This window comes from Hesperophylax consimilis, chromosome 12 (assembly GCF_061612785.1).
Source record: "Hesperophylax consimilis isolate HC1 chromosome 12, BYU_Hcon_1.0, whole genome shotgun sequence".
In the NCBI taxonomy this organism is placed as follows: Eukaryota; Metazoa; Arthropoda; class Insecta; order Trichoptera; family Limnephilidae; genus Hesperophylax; species Hesperophylax consimilis.
In genome coordinates this window covers 3,978,449-3,996,552 of record NC_142847.1, presented here as the reverse complement: position 1 = coordinate 3,996,552, position 18,104 = coordinate 3,978,449, and the positions used below count along the sequence as shown (strand labels likewise).

The window sequence follows — 18,104 nt, the reverse complement described above, 5'->3', positions numbered from 1 at the left end:
ACGAGATAAATCATTAGCTAAATCTTTAGACAAGTGAGAATTATTCAGTAAATTAGAAATTAGGGTTTTGCTTTCAGTGACAGGTACATTAGGGAATAAGTTGACTACATCGAAAGATATTAATTTGCAATTACTGGGAAGAACCAGGTCCTTTAGTTCATCGATTAATGCTAATGAGTTTTTGATAGTATATTTTGGGAAAAACACATTGGCATCGTTAAATACTTTTGTTATAAATGAAGATAATTTAAAATTGGGGGAATTACAACAGGACACTACAGGGCGAATGGGGCAATTACTTTTATGGATTTTCAGAAATCCGTAAAGTTTTGGTGCTTTGGGGTTTTTTGTTAAAAACTTTGTTTGGTTTTTTTTTTTTTTAAACTTCCGATTTAGTTGTCCGGGTTAAGTCTTCCCCAAAGGAAAAACTTAACCCTTCCACTCACTTTTCCACAAATGATCAGCTAGTCAATCAACACTATGTAAGTGCATTATATAAGTAAAATAAATACAAAACAATACAAGAACAACAACACGTCAAATCACCAGATATCAAATGGGAAAAAAAAATTCACCGTCTCCAGATATTTTCATATCAGAGGGTTCGGCTCGGTAGAACTTCTAACAGGGCCTATAAATCCTACTGATCCCTCAACATAAATATTTAAAAAATCTTTTGTTATCCTACATGTATTCAAAATGACCGACTTTTGCATCTTTATATATAATTTTTTTGATAGATCTAATACGCCTAAATTTTTAATTAGAGAGCTAGGTATAATGCCAGTAGCCGAAATAACGAATGGTAATATTTTTATAGTCTGAGAATGCCAAATTCTTTTTATTTCATTTCCTAAATCTGTGTATTTTCTTATTTTTTCACTAACAGATTTTTGAATATTACAGGAATTTGGAATAGCAACATCAATGATATAAGTTATTTTTTTAATTTTGTCATGTAAAACTATATCGGGTCTATTATGACTAATCGCTCGGTCTGTTAGTATAGTTTTATCATAATATATTTTATAAAATTCTTTTTCTAAAAATGAATTTGGTTCGTATTCATAATATGGTACTACATTACGGCAGTCAATCAAGTTATGTTTAATTACCAAATTTTGGTGAATTATTTTTAAAACTTGATTGTGCCTAAATGTATACTCGGACGGTGCTAATATAGAACATCCCGATATAATATGTTCTATAGTTTCCGGAAAAGCCAAACATTTTCTACACAAATCATCAATTTGATTTGTATCTTTGATTATATGCTTTCTATAATTTTTAGTATTAATGACTCTATCCTGAATTGCAAGCATAAATCCTTCTATTTCTGCGCTCAACTCTCCAATACTCAACCATTTGTTTGACTTAATTTTGTCAACATACGTTTGGTTGAGATAATTGAAGTGTTTTGCGTGTAAAATTTTATTTGACCAGGAATCTAATAATTCCTGGTTGGGATTTATAAAAATGTTGGCATTCTCATCGTATAAATTTAAAGGTGTAATATTTCTATCTGCCTTGCAAATTATTTTGTGCATTTCTGAGCTATGAGCTTTCCTATGGAAAAAAGTTCTTAGCATTTCTACCTGATTATGTTTCAAAGAAGTTATTTTGACTATACCTCTACCTCCTAAATTTCTAGGTAAATTAACTCGTTCTATAGCTGAATTTGGATGATGGCAATTAAACTTTGTTAGCGTAGTTCTAATTAATCTTTCTAAGTTATCTAAATCTGTATTAGACCATTTAATTATGCCAAATGAGTACGTTAATAGAGGTATTGCCCAAGTATTTATTGCTTTTACTAAATTTTTAGCAGATAGATTGCATTTTAAAATTTTCCTTATCCTAGTTTGAAATTTAATCCTAATATCATTTTTAATACTACTATGGTCTAATCTATTTGATTGTGGGTATCCTAAATACTTATAAACCTCATCCCTTTTCATACTAGTAATTTGGAAATTTCTAAATATACTCTCGTCCCCATCTACAATTTTGCCTTTTTCTATATGGATCGTTCTACATTTATCTAAACCAAATGTCATTTTGATATCATCTGAAAAGTTTTTAACTACCTCGATCATTTTCTCTAAATTTTGTTCAGAATTCGAAAATAATTTTATATCATCCATAAATAATAAATGCGAAATTGTACTACTCTCCCTTGTATTACCCTTAACTTTTATTCCAAACTTGCTTTTAATTAACATTTTAGATAGAGGATTCAATGCTAAGCAAAACCAAAGAGGACTCAATGAGTCTCCTTGAAAAATCCCTCTTTTAATTGAAATGCCCGGTATTACTATTTTCTTACCTTTTAAATTGATAAGTAAATTGGTATTCCAAAAGGACATAATATTTTCCAAAAAGCTAATAATAATGGGGTTAATTTTATATATTTTTAATACTTTGATCAGCCACGAGTGCGGGACACTATCGAAAGCCTTTTGGTAGTCTATATAGCAAGTATGTAAATTACGTTTTCGAGTTTGAATCTGTTTTAGAATTACAGAATCGATAACTAATTGTTCTTTACATCCCATATGTTTTCTGCGACAACCTTTTTGTTGTTCAGATAAAATATTTTTTTCATCTAAATGAGTATATATTAAATCTGTTAAACAAGAGGTTAAAATTTTGTATATTGTCGGTAAACATGTAATGGGTCTGTACTGAGAAGGATTATTAATATTTTCGCTTTTGGGTAACATATAAGTAATACCCTTAGTTAGAAAATTTGGAAAATTTTGAGGTTGACTGACAAATTTTGAAAGATTTTTTGCCAAAAGAGGATGTAAAGTAGTCAGACGTTTGTACCAAAAATTATGTATCCAATCGCAACCCGTGGCTTTCCAATTATGAGTATTTTTAATAATTTTGGTTAACAATTCAACCGATATATTAGAAAAACTCATTTGTTCAATACCTGAAAAATTGAGTTCTTCATTTTCTATCCATGGAGTTGACTCGTTATGTTTTATATCTTTACTCCAAATTTTAGTCCAAAAATCGCGCATATCTGATTCAGATGGTAACGGAATATTATTATTCGAAATAATATTTTGTTTATCGTCAAGTTTGGAATAAAATATTTTTTCATTTTTCTGAAATAATCTATTATTATTTTTTTTATTATACGTATAATTATATCTTTTTAATCTACTAGCTTTTACGCCTAATTTTTGTTTTAATAAATCCAATAAATCATTGATTATATTTTCATTATTATGACTATCAATGTTATAACCAAATTTTCTACCAATTTCATCTACATGTCTCAAAATTTTCCTACTTCTATTTCCATTTTTATATTCTATTACTCTAGCTATGTTACTTCTTAAAAATACTACATCATTTTCTAATCTGATCTGCCATTCTGGTTTACTATAACTATATGATCTATCGTCAGAGGATGATAATTTAATTCCTAACTTATTACAAACAGTAATCGCACTAGCGTATACTATTGTATGAAGATCTAAAAAACTAATTTCGTCAAATATGATTTTTGGTAAAATTATGTTATTTAATTCAAAAATTAATTTAGATAATTTCTTTGACGTATGCAATTTCGGTAATTTTGGTCTAATTGTTGGCTCTACATCTATATATCTGTTTATATTATTATGAAGTAAGTTAGCTAATTCTACTACATTTTCATCAACAAAGTTTAAATTTGCAATGTTGATTTCCCTAAGATTATAAATAACGGCTAAGTTATTTGAATCTACTGTAATATCATTGGACATTTCGACTAGAATATTATCCAAATTATCTACATTCAATGCATCTGATATGACATTGTTACTTGTGTTAATTTGTTCTAAATTATTTCCCCTTTGCAATCTATCTGCTACTTCTCTTTTAATCTGTTCTAATGTGACTACAGAAATTAAATTATTTTTGAAAATAGCTCGCTTTTGGTCTGCTAATCTTTGTTCGCTTACTTGGGCAATCGGATAATTTTGTGAGAAAAGTAAATGTAATTTTTTCCTATATAACAACATATCTGTTTCTACTTTGGTTACATAAAAATATGAACGAACAATGAACATATTGACATCGTTCGTCCATTTCATACGCTGTCTAGGAATACCTGCTTTTGTTTTTTGGGGTCTTAGACTATCCATGTTCATCTGTACAGATGACATAATAATCCCCTGTTCATCTACGTTGGTTGCAAATGACATTGTTGTCATTTTGCAAAACAACTTGGAGATGATTGTATCTTTACTACTACATTCCAGTAACCAAATCAATAAATAATTTTCAATGTGACCAAATTAAATATTTTAATCAAACTACCTTTCGACATAACAAATCTATAATTTCTAATTCAACTACCTTTCAACATTACGAATCTATGATATATTATATTCCAGAAAAACGTTATCAACATAAAAATATATTTTTATTTTTTTCAAATGAATGTCAAATATTGTTGTTTACCTTGGTTACTGGGGTCCTCAAATAATTTTTTTTTTAAATCCTATTTATTTACCTAAATATCCTATGGCTTACTGGCAGTTTATTTAATGCGTTATCTGATATACTCTTCTTTAAATATTTATATTTTTTGGGATCAAAGCTAATTCTTTTCTATCTGATATTACAAAAATTAATCAGAGAGCAAATGCAAAGTATATGCCTAAACTAGCGTTGCTAAGCAATTAAGAATCATCTTGAAAAATGGAGTTTTTAGAATTTTTTATAGCACATTTTATACTATCTAAATATTTAGATGTAGGGTCAGATGGTAAGACACTAAACACATCATTTTTGATGAAATCTTCAATTTTTGTGTTATAATCACTATGGGTAATAAGCAGGTATGGGCACTAAGGGTATGATACAAAACTAATAGACAATATTCTTAATAAAAAATTGAAACAAATAGCATCAAATAAATTCCTATTTAACAAATCTTATAACCCTAATAATATAAATATAAATCAAACATTCCAATGGCGTAGAGTTCTGTATACAAATAACTTTTCTTCTTTAAGCGTTAAAAAATTCCCATCTGAAATAAAACCCGCTTTTTACACTAATAATAATTTAAGTAAATACTTAATTAATACTAAAGATAAAGACGACAAACTAAGCCACTCGGGCATATATAAACTTAATTGTAATGATTGTTCTGCTTTTTATATCGGAAAAACGGCCCGGAATGTCAACTTAAGAGTAAAAGAACATTTACGATGTTTAAACAATAATGCCTTTTCAGAATTCGCGAATCATTTAATAGAATCTAATCATTCATTCGATAAAATCTCGGGAACTAAAATATTGCATAAAAATGGATCTGGAATTAGATTAAACAACCTAGAAGCCCTTGAAATAAAAAAAGCAGTTAATAATAATTTAAATATAATAAATAACCAAATTAATTTATCTGATAGTCCCATATTAAATTTATTCCGCCGCTGAAACTGTTATTTCCTTCCCCCCCACCCTCCTCATCATCCTTAATAATTTGTCTCCACATTTTCTATTTGCATCTCTTTCTATCTGTTTTGTATCTCTTTCACTCATTGTTTTCATTTACCTATATTTATATGTGCCTGTATCTAATTTGCTTTAGTTGATATTTAGTCCTGATGAAGCTTGGGACAAGCGAAACCCGGTTGACTATTGTTATTAATTCAAAAATAAAGTGGTGTCTTACTAAGTGTATGTTTTTTTCATTTATAATAATATTAATTGTAGGTAACCATATTATAAAATCCCGACAGTAAAACTATGTATTATTTTGTTAAAATTTTGTTTGACGAAGGAAGGGCTCTTTCTAAACCGGTCTTAAAAATAATTTAATGTTTAAGTTGACAATTTTCGATAGAGTAACACAATAACGGGTTTGTTTATATTAGATAGTGCTTTAGAAATGTATAAACTATTATCTCTTGAATTTATAAATATAAAATATAAGTTGAACGATGTTTGATAATGTTTACATTCCGGCTCCTGTTCGATGAATGCGTTTGTTTTAATTTTTTGTTCAAAACTTTTTTTCCATCTTCCGCATCCGAGTGTGCAATATCCTCCCCTCGCACTTGGTATCTTAATATAAAGCAATAATAATAATATATTCTGCCATTAGCCCCCTAAGATTCTGCGTGGAACTAAGAAGTAGGACATGTGTCATGACGGTAGTACTGCAGCCTGTGTACCACGCCTCGATGTGGAATCACCTTTCATCGTTGAGTTCGGCAGCTGATGACGAAAAAAAGGTGTTGCAAGACGAATCTTGGTGTATAAATACGGTTCCCGTGTTGACTCTGCTAATTCACGTGTGGCGTCTGAGATTTACGGGTATTTATTAGCGTGTATACTTAAGAACCCTAAAGTGGTGAACTCCCTGCATACTGGATATAACATGAAACCAGCACTTAATGAAATACGAACGTAAACAACACGCCCGTCCCGTAATACGAAGTCAAAGGACGATTAATTGAAGAGGCACTAAAAAAAGAAGCACCTTCAAAGTGATGGAATCAAATAAGTAAACAAGAATTGACGGGTGTTCAAATGTTCAACTAATTAATAAGTTTTAAAGAAATGCATACAACTTTACGATGGCTATAATCCGGCACTAAAAAGAGCAAAGCAGATTTTATTACCACCTTTGGCAGTCTTCGGCCTTTAGTCTCCACCCCCTCCCGGCGTGGCGCAGTAGGAACAATCCCAAATTAATAATAACCTACTGGTTGTGTTATCTGAGATCTCGATATCCTACCATTATTCTTTCTACCTGGAGGGTGTGGCTAGGCGAGGGAAGGAAGTCCCAGCACGTGCTCCGAAAATAAACTAACTATTTAGGCGGACGACTGCATCACTTCAGCTCGGTGCATCTGCTTTTGTGAACTCCCACGCGCTGCACTGGTCGACTGGTGTTGTGTACCACGCTGTTTGATTTTGGACCTAACGCACGATTATATGTTGACAAGTGAATGGTGGTAGCTGGATTCGTAGAATCTAACCGACCATTAGATAAAATAGATACCGCGATGGAAGCCAATACCGGGAACCATTATAATAATATTTTATAATGCTTCATAGATTGATTTATTGTTCGTTTTTGGACCGAGTCATTTAGACAACTTTAGGCGTGGAAGTGAAACAAAAATATCTTGATTGCAGTATAAATGGGATCTGTGAGTAATAATGTGCATAACCACATTATGAAGGAGATTCAAAATCAACGAAAGGCAAATAAACAAAATGAAGTAAAGGGATACAAAAGTAAAGTAAAGTGAAGTTTTGACATGTAGAGCGGATGGACGGAGAAAAGAAGAAAATTTAATAAAAAGACGTGGATGTCCCAGGAAAACATTTCACCTAACAAGTGAATTGACTTAAGTCAATTCCTGTCAAGAGTCGATACATTATAAGAGAATATACGAGTAGATGTATGAAGAGTAGGCGCTTTATTTTCCCTTTTTTACTCTTCAAAATACCCGCTAAACTGCCAAAGCAGTTTGTCAGCAAGTCATGTTCATAATATTAATTATAAAACAAAAGCACACATTTAAAAAGACATTAGACTATTCTTGATTTTCATCAAGACATGATTTTTTATGTTTTATTTTGTAACACATCTAATACAACAAGGCTTGAAAATCTGGAGGTAATAAACAGGGGTTCGGACCCTTCAGCCGGAAACGTCGACTTTGCACGAAACTGAAGCTTGGGTCAACGGAGGAGAGCTTAAGCGCTCTGATAGGGCAAGGAAACTCACCCCTTCTGTAAGCCGCTAATCGGCTTGAATGGTTTCCCTAGCGTCTTACCGATAAGTCACCGCAAGGCGGAAAATATAAGACCACACGTGCACAAGGATATATTAGACATGTGATATGTTTTATGAGTCCAAGTACTGTATTCCCGTATGGCTATAGGATTTATGAATCGGCATTATCTATGACAGTTTCTTTGCTAACCGGAAACACCTTTGTCTAGATGCCAGATTTTTATTTATAGCACGAAATACACGGATTCGATAACAATTTTACTGTTTGTTTCCGATTTAAAAAAAAAAATTTTGGGGTGAAAGTTTCAGATTTAATTTTAATTTTGAATTGAATTTTGATTGAAATTTCCCAGATATTTTTATGTTAATTTAGGTAGGTACGGTAAGATTCGCAAAATCAATAACTAACCTAACTCGCAGTACCACGTGAGCTTGATTACAGGAAGGAAGAAGACCTACAAACGAAGGAAGGAAAAAGTAAATGATACGACTACACAGTGTAATTTAGAAGCGCGTGGTATTCGATCCCTGCGGCATTCCCAATAACATGCGGTTAGCTCATAGGGCTCGCATTACGGCGCGGCGGGTCAATACCAACCCTTTGCTGTCAGAATATAACGCCTAGGATTTGTATGGATACTGAGAAAGGGGTCTAGATATTATACGAGTGTACAGATAATATTTTATCCATATTGAACGGACTCAAATATTGGATATTAATATTTGAACTAACTTTGAAACTAAATACTAAATTAATGTGACTAAAGCTTCGTCAAATAAAAAAGGCACGGAAGGGTCTTTCAATCAACAGAGTCACGCTCATTCCGCCAAACTTCTGCTATGAGCTTTCTGATTATTTAAGGAACTGTAAAAATCAATACATCTTAAAGTCAGAAAAAATGTGGCGTGAAATTAAATTTACTTTTTAAATAGTTAAGATTTAAATTATTTGCATTATTTGACATTATCATTATTGAATAGTCAGGAGTTATAAATATGAACTCTTTGACCAAACAGATTTTGTTTAGATTTCACAAATAATCACCCCAAAAGATTGGCCGTGTGAGCTTGAAAAAGAGTGAATAATTATTATCGGAAAGCATATCATTGAATTGGTACCATTCCAACTTCTAAAAGTTCTTTATGGCGTCTGTCTAACCTTAGAGTTGCACGTATCGCTGTAGTATTGTATGTTGTTGAGGCAGAGAGTGTTGGGGGGTGGGAGAAGGGGCAGGAGCAGAAAGAGAGGAAAGAGGAGAAGAGCACGTGTGGGATGCCATTCATAAATAAATAAGTGAAAAAGCATCATAAAAACTTGAGCGGGACGCCGCGCCGCACGGGAAGTGTAAATAAAAACAAGGTAAAATGCAACACTGATGTTATACAGCGGGTAAATACTCGCGTATCTTTTTTTATCTAATGTGTAAAATGCGCACTTGGTGGTACTAATTTCATTATCACTTTCATTAACATACATGTGCCGTAATGTGTAATGTAATAAAGCGGTGATTCTCAAATCGGGGTATTTTGCCCCCCCCCCCCCCCTGCACCTTGGGAGGGGAGTTGAAGAAATTCAGCGGAGCATTAGAGGACCGTAAGTAAATGGGTGACAAGTGCACGAAAAATACATTTTTGAGATTTTTTTTGCTTAAATGTCATGTAATAAGTTTTAATCAAACCGGAGCTTAAGTTGAATCCGATTACCTATCTGTGGTTTAACTTTTAACTAAGCAAATTTAATATAAAGATATTCTAAACATCATTAAAAATTAGCTTTAATATTTCTATTCAGAGGAGTTTGGTGACATTGCCAATGTTTTCTTGTTACGGAAGTAAAAAAAGAATAGCTAAAAATAGAACATTTTTAAATGAAACATTGTAATAAAGGATCATTTGCGGAAATCAGTACATAAAATAAATCTCCTACGAAAGTTTTCATTTGCCTAAAAGCCACTGTGCATAATGAAGCAACGACAATTTCTAGGCGAATGCTATAAACCATAAACCCCAAAAGTACGAACTAGGGCTTACCCTCTTCATTCCATTGCACTTTATTGCAGAATTATGGTCGGAAGTAAAACGCGAAAAAAGAAGTCCCGAATCTGCAAGCGGAAATAAAAGAAAACTTTGGCACTTACGCAAAAAATATTATATAAGGGTGGAAAGTTTTTAGACTTCTAATGTTAAGAATTTTCGATTGAATAGCGAAATTTGCAACTTGAAGTTAGTTGAGTAGTTTATAGCAACTAAGATCATTATGTTACACTTAGATCAGTGATGAACAACTCCCGATCGGCGACCCGTTTCTGTTCAGTTTTGCATAAGTTTTAAATCAGTAGCTCAAAATAAAAAAAGGTTTTCTTGCATATGCAACAATATTCTTAAAAATACAGCATTTCGTGGTTTGACCTTAAGGCCTATTCACACATAGGCGTTATTCGCTGCCGCTGTGAGTAGCGAAAACCAAGTGGGGATGCGATATTCTCACAGTTCAAACTAAGGCGGATTTCGCTTCTGCTATGTGTAGCGAAACGTTGTTAACTTTAGCCTGTCTATTCAGTCACGTTCGCGCCGTCTATGAATAAATACATACACTGTTATCGTGCGTGAACAGTAAAAATTTTTTTATTATTGAAATGTACAAAAGTTATTGCCTAACCAGTTAGTTTCGCTTTAACTACGAAAGCTCATACAAATACTCGGCGGAATCCCGCGTGATGTTTTTCGTTACCCACAGCGGCAGCGAATGTCACTCATATTTAATAGGCCTTTAATTGAAGAAAAATTCATAAAATAAAAAAGAGACGTAAAATTTCCATGATTCCATGATGAAAGAAAATACCGTTTTATAAAATACAAATAGTTTGCCACCACCGACTGAATATGAAAATGAATAAATTGGCCATCCGGTTAAAAAGGTTGTTCATCAGTGACCTAGTTGAACAGGACGCTGTATTGTCTAGTTTCCTGGGAGTAGAGAAATTCAATGTCGTTAAACGGAGAAAGTGAATACTACATGTTAAGTTAATAGCTAGAGGGTGGTGTTTTACGCAATTTTAAGGGTGGAAAAGAAGAAAATTCTACTCCGGGGTTAGCTTGAACATGATAAGGTAAAGAACGAACGATTTATACGTGAAATGCAATATGTTCACGGTCCCTTTTCACCTTCAAATGTTTGGATTTTTTTTATGTGACCCGCACAAAAGTCCCCACTGCTCCCAGTGAGACTATGGCATCCCCAAATGGGGTATGTCGTAAGCTTGAAGGTAGTGGGGAGGGGAAGGAGATGGAGGAGACGAAAGTGTGGAAGTACCTGGATATTCAAATATGGTCACAAAACACGGCCAAAGCTATTTCAAGCAACGCTTCAGTTCTGAATGGTGGTCTTACACCAGGGCGATACTGAGAGTATATTTTACTCTAAAACATTCCGATAATGTACTATATAGTATTATTATGTATTGTATTATTTTTGACCGGTCGGTGGCTGAGTTGACATCGAGTTTGGGTCCACCCAGGCGTAGTGTGTTCAATTCCTCGGCTCTTCCGAAGTCCTCCATCACAACACAAGCAATATTTTCCGCTTAGTGTGGTGGTAGTAGGAGATTTTCAAATATTGTCATGACCAGGCAATGTTTGTCTATCTTTAAAATTGTGAGATAACACAAATTAATGAAATAAAATTTACTTGCGCACGCCGGGGTTCGGCTTGCTGGTCGAGAGTAATTACCTCTCGACCACGGAGGCCGTCAAATACTAGTATACGAAAAACCTGGGTTTAATTTGCGTGATTTCATATCAGTGAAAAAGCTCTTTCACACGGAAAAGCTCAAATTCAATTAGCATAATAAATAAGAAAAATAATTTTGATTTAAATTGAAAACACTGTTCGAAATTCACGAACAAATAGATGGAATTGTACGATAAATAAATTACGGGACAATAAATCTACGATAAGCAAAGCAATCAGGGTTGCCTTGAATTACGGAATTACAAAAACCACAGGCCTGGGTTATTTCATCCCCCTACCCCCGGTCCTTCTGTCCGGAGACGGGGTCACATAGACGGTACAGTACGGGGGTTAAACTGTAAACAAGGTACTAACTTCTGAGACCCAGTGATGGAGGAATAATAATCACTATTTATTATATTGTTAAGGCAACTGATACAAAAGCACTTCAATTAAAATAATTACCATCATTACTTGTCGGGTAAAAGAAAATCAATAAAATAAGAAATCTGTAAACGATTTTTTTTTCTATTGTACATCATTTTTTATTAATAGATGTATTTAAAAAAATTGTTTGACTGAGGATTGAACCTTGCTCCCCAGGAACTGAAGAAAATAAATCCTAATTGGACTGTACCGAGATATATTTCGTATATTAACGGCTGTATTTAAGAAGTCGGGTGGACAAAACGGCATTATTTGAGCTGGCCCGGTTTTTATGAACATTTGAGATTTAAAATTTATGAAATATTTTATTCGCATTTTAAAGGTAAATCTTTGTGAGTAATGGAGCACTTATCGTTACTAAAATAACGCGGTTTATTGTAATGAGGACACATATCAAATTTACCACTTAACGACAACTGCACAAAAATACTCGACCATAATAAAGTTAATGCGAGAAATTTTACTACTCATTCACAATTCCCTCTTATTTCTGGCAGATTAGTACGTTATATATCAAAAATGTTTATGGTAACCCGCACAGTTGAGACAGAGTGCCTTAAAGACTAAAACTGCCGAAAGAACCGTCCAGGGCACTTTTCATTGCACGTAATGTGCAACGCAACGCACCCCCTCTTAGTAAACAGTAAACGATCCAAGTGAAGAGAGAATGAGGAAACATAAACAAGGGTCAATTAATCGATCACAAGGCGCAAGGGCGAGGGTACACTAATGGAGTAAGGGTGGAAAATAAACCTCAGCAGATTCAGTACTTGTTACACATAAATCAACCAAAAGAAACTGCCGAGTATTTTTGGGCTATGCTACGGTCAGAGTTGTAGCAAAATCACTCATATGGATAAAAGCTTCTGACGGCGTTTCGTGTAGCTAGTCGCAAATAACATCTTAAGATGCCAAAATCGTAATGGAAAACATGCAGCTGACGGGAGGTCGTAAATCAAAAGAGATCCTTCAAAAACGAATATCGGTCAGTGGGAATATTTCGAGAGCAAAAAATAAGAATAAAAAAAGAAGAATTTAATTTGTGAAAGCATTTCGTATGATGAGAAGTTTAAACTGTCATGAATTGGATTTGATTCTCACGGGCAATATGATGTTAAGTTTCAAGCACATGTTTCGGACACTCCTGTAGTGTGGTGATGATAATGGATATTGAAAATTTCTCCGAAACGTTAGCCGAAGAAAAGAGTAGCACAGCACGGCTTATTTCTCATATGTTTAAATATTTAAATAATTAAATTAAACGAAATATCAGATGAATTAAGTCGAAAGTATCAAACAAAATTGAAAGGGACGTTAAATTGAAAAACGCATGGCAAATTAATCCCTCAAATTGGGATAAAGTCATGCCGATGGGGGAGCGACCTAATAAACGAAGGGAAACTGACTACAAAATCGCACCTATTAGTCTGAAAGGCAGCGAGATGGAAAATTGAAAACATTGCTGCAGTAAACCTTTGCAATTTAAAATTACGCATCAATGAACATGAATATTGCACACAGGGGATGTTATGTTCATCTACAAGAACATGGTGAAAATGATTACAGATAAACTACAAAACTCTGAAAATGATATCCTAGCGAGTGGTTAAAGAGGTTACTCATATATGGCACTAGGTAATGCAGGGATTGAGTCTATAATTAACACCATTTTAACCTTAAGGTCGAGGCCCAAAATAAATCCTACCGGCTGCGCCAATTTGTTGTAACTCCTGATATTTTAGATATAACTCCCGGATTAACAAAACAATTCGGTCTTTATTGTGATAGATAACAAGAGAGCTCTGATGGTTTATTTAGCATCAGACGGTAGGAATTATTCTGGGCCACAATCTTAAGGTTGCAATAATATTCACTTTAGACTAAATCCCTGCATTATCGACAGCCATATGTCATCTATGGGCAACCTCTTAAACTACTATCCAACGCCATCTAAGAGAAACCTCTTAAACTACTCTCTAGGATATCACAATATTAGTTGTAGCAGTTTAGGCGCCGGACCAGTCAATAATTAGAATCACGAAATAACGCATGCATATTGCCAAAAATAGAGGATTGTTATTGTATCTATCTGTAAGAGAATTGCTTACGTATGAACTAAATAATTTTTAAGGAAAGTAGTTAATGTGAAATAGTAAAATATTTTGACACCATACATTCTGATAAGATAATACCAGACACAAACATCTCACTTCTTCAAATAGTAGAGAAAATCCTTTTACTTTGGCGGTATTTCAAGTGTTGTACACATTTTATATCTTGAGAGGGGCTAAAAAGAGGATGTCGTAAGGGTGAGCTACAGAGAGACATATGGCGCGTGCACTCGCAGTATGCAAAGCCGGAACTAGCGCCCCATCGCGATAAGGGGACAAGGAGCTACGCGACGTGTCGATAGACAAGAGCCAATGCTGCACCTGATGGGGAACATGATCCAGCTTGCAAGGTGGTCCAAACCCTTTGACAGTTCTGATACATTGAGAGGAAATTATGTCCTCCACAAATTCTTAGTTCAACATAATATAAGCTCAAAAAAATTAATTTTCGGATAAATGTTTGAGTTTTTTCTCCTCTTTTGTTTGATTACACACAATTCAAAAGATTTTTTACCCTACAGGTACGTTAAATGATCTGTCTCCAAGTTTTAAAACATTTATTCGAAAAGATCTTGCCAACACATTCAAACCATTTTACACCACTAAGCAAATTGTACAAATTTAAAACAAAATACTTCCGGAGTTCGAAACCATTGCGAATTGCCAATATCACTAGCACCGCGTATTAGTCAGGCCGATGTTTTCAAACACCATTGCAAGTTGCTCGAACATACATCTGATGTATTTATTAAGCTGTCCGATTGTCCGACTACATTCAAATTCAAAATCAAAAAGGCCATAAAATAACAGTTCCAGAGCAATTAGTGTTCCTCATCAGAGCTGCGTCGGAATAATGAGCTTTAAACCCTAATTGTACACAATAAATAAAAGCGGGCTGCAGTGGAATGAAATAAACCAAACGAAACCAACAATCACCATTTATAACATTAACTTAAGTTTCGCGATCCAGATAAACAATGGCTATATCAAGAGGGGAGTCACATAAAGCGATAAGAATCTAACTGGCCAAACAGAAAACAAGAAAGTCTACAAAAATCTCTACCATTTTGGTTTATTTAGTTCTTATTTGATTTTCCGTTTTTGGTGTCAAAACTTTCGTAGATTATCCCCGACAAAACGGATCTTTCGATTTCCGATTTATGTGTGGGAATCCCGAATAGGGTTTTATCAGTCTCTCGGGAACGGATATAACCCTAAACGACCGCAGTAGTTACTGAGAAATGTGAATTATAAGTGCCGGTTGGTTTCCTCTAATTATTCTGTTATTCTAGAAAAATGTCACCGTCAAAAACAACGTAATATTCGGAGAAATATTATGGTGTAGCATGATAAATTTCTAGCTAACCTCAAATATGGGAAAGAAAATTGTCCAAATAGAATGACAACGACAAATTAATCCAACATTATTTCTTGTAAAGTTTTGTGAATAAGATTGTTAGGAAATTGTTGATTTTGTATTTGTGAATATGAATCGCCCGAAATTATAGAATTACACTATAGGCTTTGGCTAGGTTAGGTAAAGTTATACAAAACCCATTAAAATGTGAGCCAAACCTAACGTAAGTCATAATGTCAACATGGATTACATTGCATTGCATAAATCCTGCATGTAGTCCGGAATAAAACTATTCTTGTTCATAAAATAAATATAAATGAATTCCTAACGATCCTCTCCAAATCATCTTCCTTAAATCACGTCCATCGTTAGTCACCTGTGGTATATCAGAACAAAAAGATGCCTACCGATGCCAAACTTGCATATAAATATTACTTAACATAATTAATAAAAGGACTCACCTCTATTAAGGTAATGAAGATGATAAATAATGGCGGCGGACAACACGTGTAATTGTCCGCGTAGTACTTTCTGTCCCGCTCCTCCGGGAGAACCTCCATTGCTATTATGTGAACCATCCTGCGAACAAAGCAAATAACATTATTAACAAATTTTCACAAACCTAAACCTTGGGCTAATACAAAACACTGCGATGTAAAGATAGAGATACTAAAAATTTATTTGGAGAAGACAACTTATCAAATGGGAATGCATTTAAAAATACTAGAGGAAAGCTTAAAACACCCAATCTGTGGAAAAAAACTAATTCAAGAGAGGTCCACCCATTGCGATAGAATTAGGACAAATTAGAGACAAAACAATCACATAGGAAAAGAAAGCTTATCAATATGAAATGATATGCGAAGCAGAACTGGAAGGAAGCCTTGCTAAGTTATTCAAAGCCCTGCAATAAAGTATTATGCCATTGAAGATAGACCGACGGGAGAACCCGATATGGGTCATACTTATGCAAATCGGCTCGGAAGCTAAGCGCAAGTACTGCACTTAGCGGACTATTTCTTCGGGACTTCTATTTCTGCGCCCGGCGACCGCCCGACAGGATGACGGGAGAGGAAAAGGAAGAGGCCGTCTAGACGATTGGCGGGAACGCGAAAACGGCGGGAAAATTCGCTATTCGAAAAATGGCGGTTTGGACAGGAGACGGCGTCCGTACTGGCGCCTACTTAAAAACCACTGATAGGTATAGGCGTTCCGCTGATAGCTCCGTTGCAACCTCTCCCTCTTTCGCACAAGCGACGCAGAAATAGAGGAAGCGAAGGATCTCTCAGGAGCTTAGTTTTTACGGGTCAAAAGTGTAGTCAAAATCACAAATTTACAAATAAAAAAAATTAATCGACATTCGTCAGTGAAATCTAGTTTTAATTAATGCATGTACTTCAACAAGGACAGTAGCAGGATTTTATAAGTTTACGGTGGCAACGTTTTTAATGACTATTGGCAGAAGAAAGAAAGGTTACAGCGGAGTTCTCAGTGGCAGGACTGTAGGTAGGCACTTTCCCAGGCTGTTCGGAAGTGTGATTTCTGGACAATTCTCGCGACGCGACTAGACACTAGACAGAATGTCTATAAACACGTTGTTTTTGATCCAGTGCCCACACTATTCTAAAGGTCGTTTACCGCACTACTGTTACTGTGGGCTGGGCTTTTGGCAATGGGCCGCGAGAAGATATACCGACCATAAAGTCCCATAATAGGAAATATGTATTCATGACGGTCAACAAGGCTTCGAGGAGATTCAGTTCCGGAAGTCGTTTCACTAAAATATACTCACAATTTCAGAGAAAGGCCCAGAAAACTTTTTAAAATAATTTTATAAAACTACGAAACAAGCCCATTATATACGAAAATACATAAAGTTCACGTAACAACGTACTTGAAAAGAAATCATTTAATATTAAGCCATACATCAACGTTGTATATTATAGAGGTTATAAGAATTATGGCCACCGGGGAAGGAAAACTAATAGGTAGCGAACAAGCAAAGGACAGCTATGACATAATGAAGTATGGGCGACTTAAACAATTTATTTTCACACGGCATCGAATTCCGTGATGGAACACAATGGTGGGACAGTGTACTCGCCTTAATGTAATTTACAGTTAGGCCAAAATTAGTGAGTAATTTAAAATAATTCGTATTTTAAGATCGCTGTTTCCCCGTCGAGCCCCGAGTAACCGTAATAATAAATTGACCTGAAAAAGTATTAATAAAAGAAAAGATATTTAATCAGAAAACCTGTGATATTGTGGGCGCGTTTTTCCAGTCTAGACATTAAACTTATGAGAGTTTTGGGGTAGGACCAATTGCAGACAAATTAATAGCTTATAGTTGGGCATAAATCATAATCGAGAACATCGAGTAACGGTAACAATAAATTGATATTAAGAGAGAAAGACGAATAATTTATTTCCATAAAGTAGAAAGAGTGGGAGAGTAAATAAAATGGATGGAGATATTAAAACATGTGAGAGTAAGAGAAAATTTATTGGAATTTTAATCGGAAAACCTATTAGACTGTGGTGGTGTTTTTCTTCGGTCTAGACAATAAAATGATGAGCTTTTGGGGTAGGACCAATTGCAGACAAATTAATGGCCAATAGTTCGGGACTTAAAACGCCATTAAAAGGGAACATAAATATTCCGAGGACTGCAAACTAAAGTTAGGCGAGATTCTC

General features: G+C 34.5%; 1 protein-coding gene across 2 annotated transcripts in view; it reads right to left on the bottom strand.

Moving 5' to 3' along the window:
- stet (rhomboid serine protease stem cell tumor) overlaps nt 1-18,104 on the bottom strand; it is a 147,550-nt gene that overhangs the window by 23,641 nt on the left and 105,805 nt on the right. For both annotated transcript variants that reach the window (XM_089637649.1, XM_089637650.1), the window contains exon 3: nt 15,869-15,986. In XM_089637649.1, the coding sequence (XP_089493775.1) occupies nt 15,869-15,986 (118 nt within the window). The remainder of the gene's footprint in view (nt 1-15,868; nt 15,987-18,104) is intronic.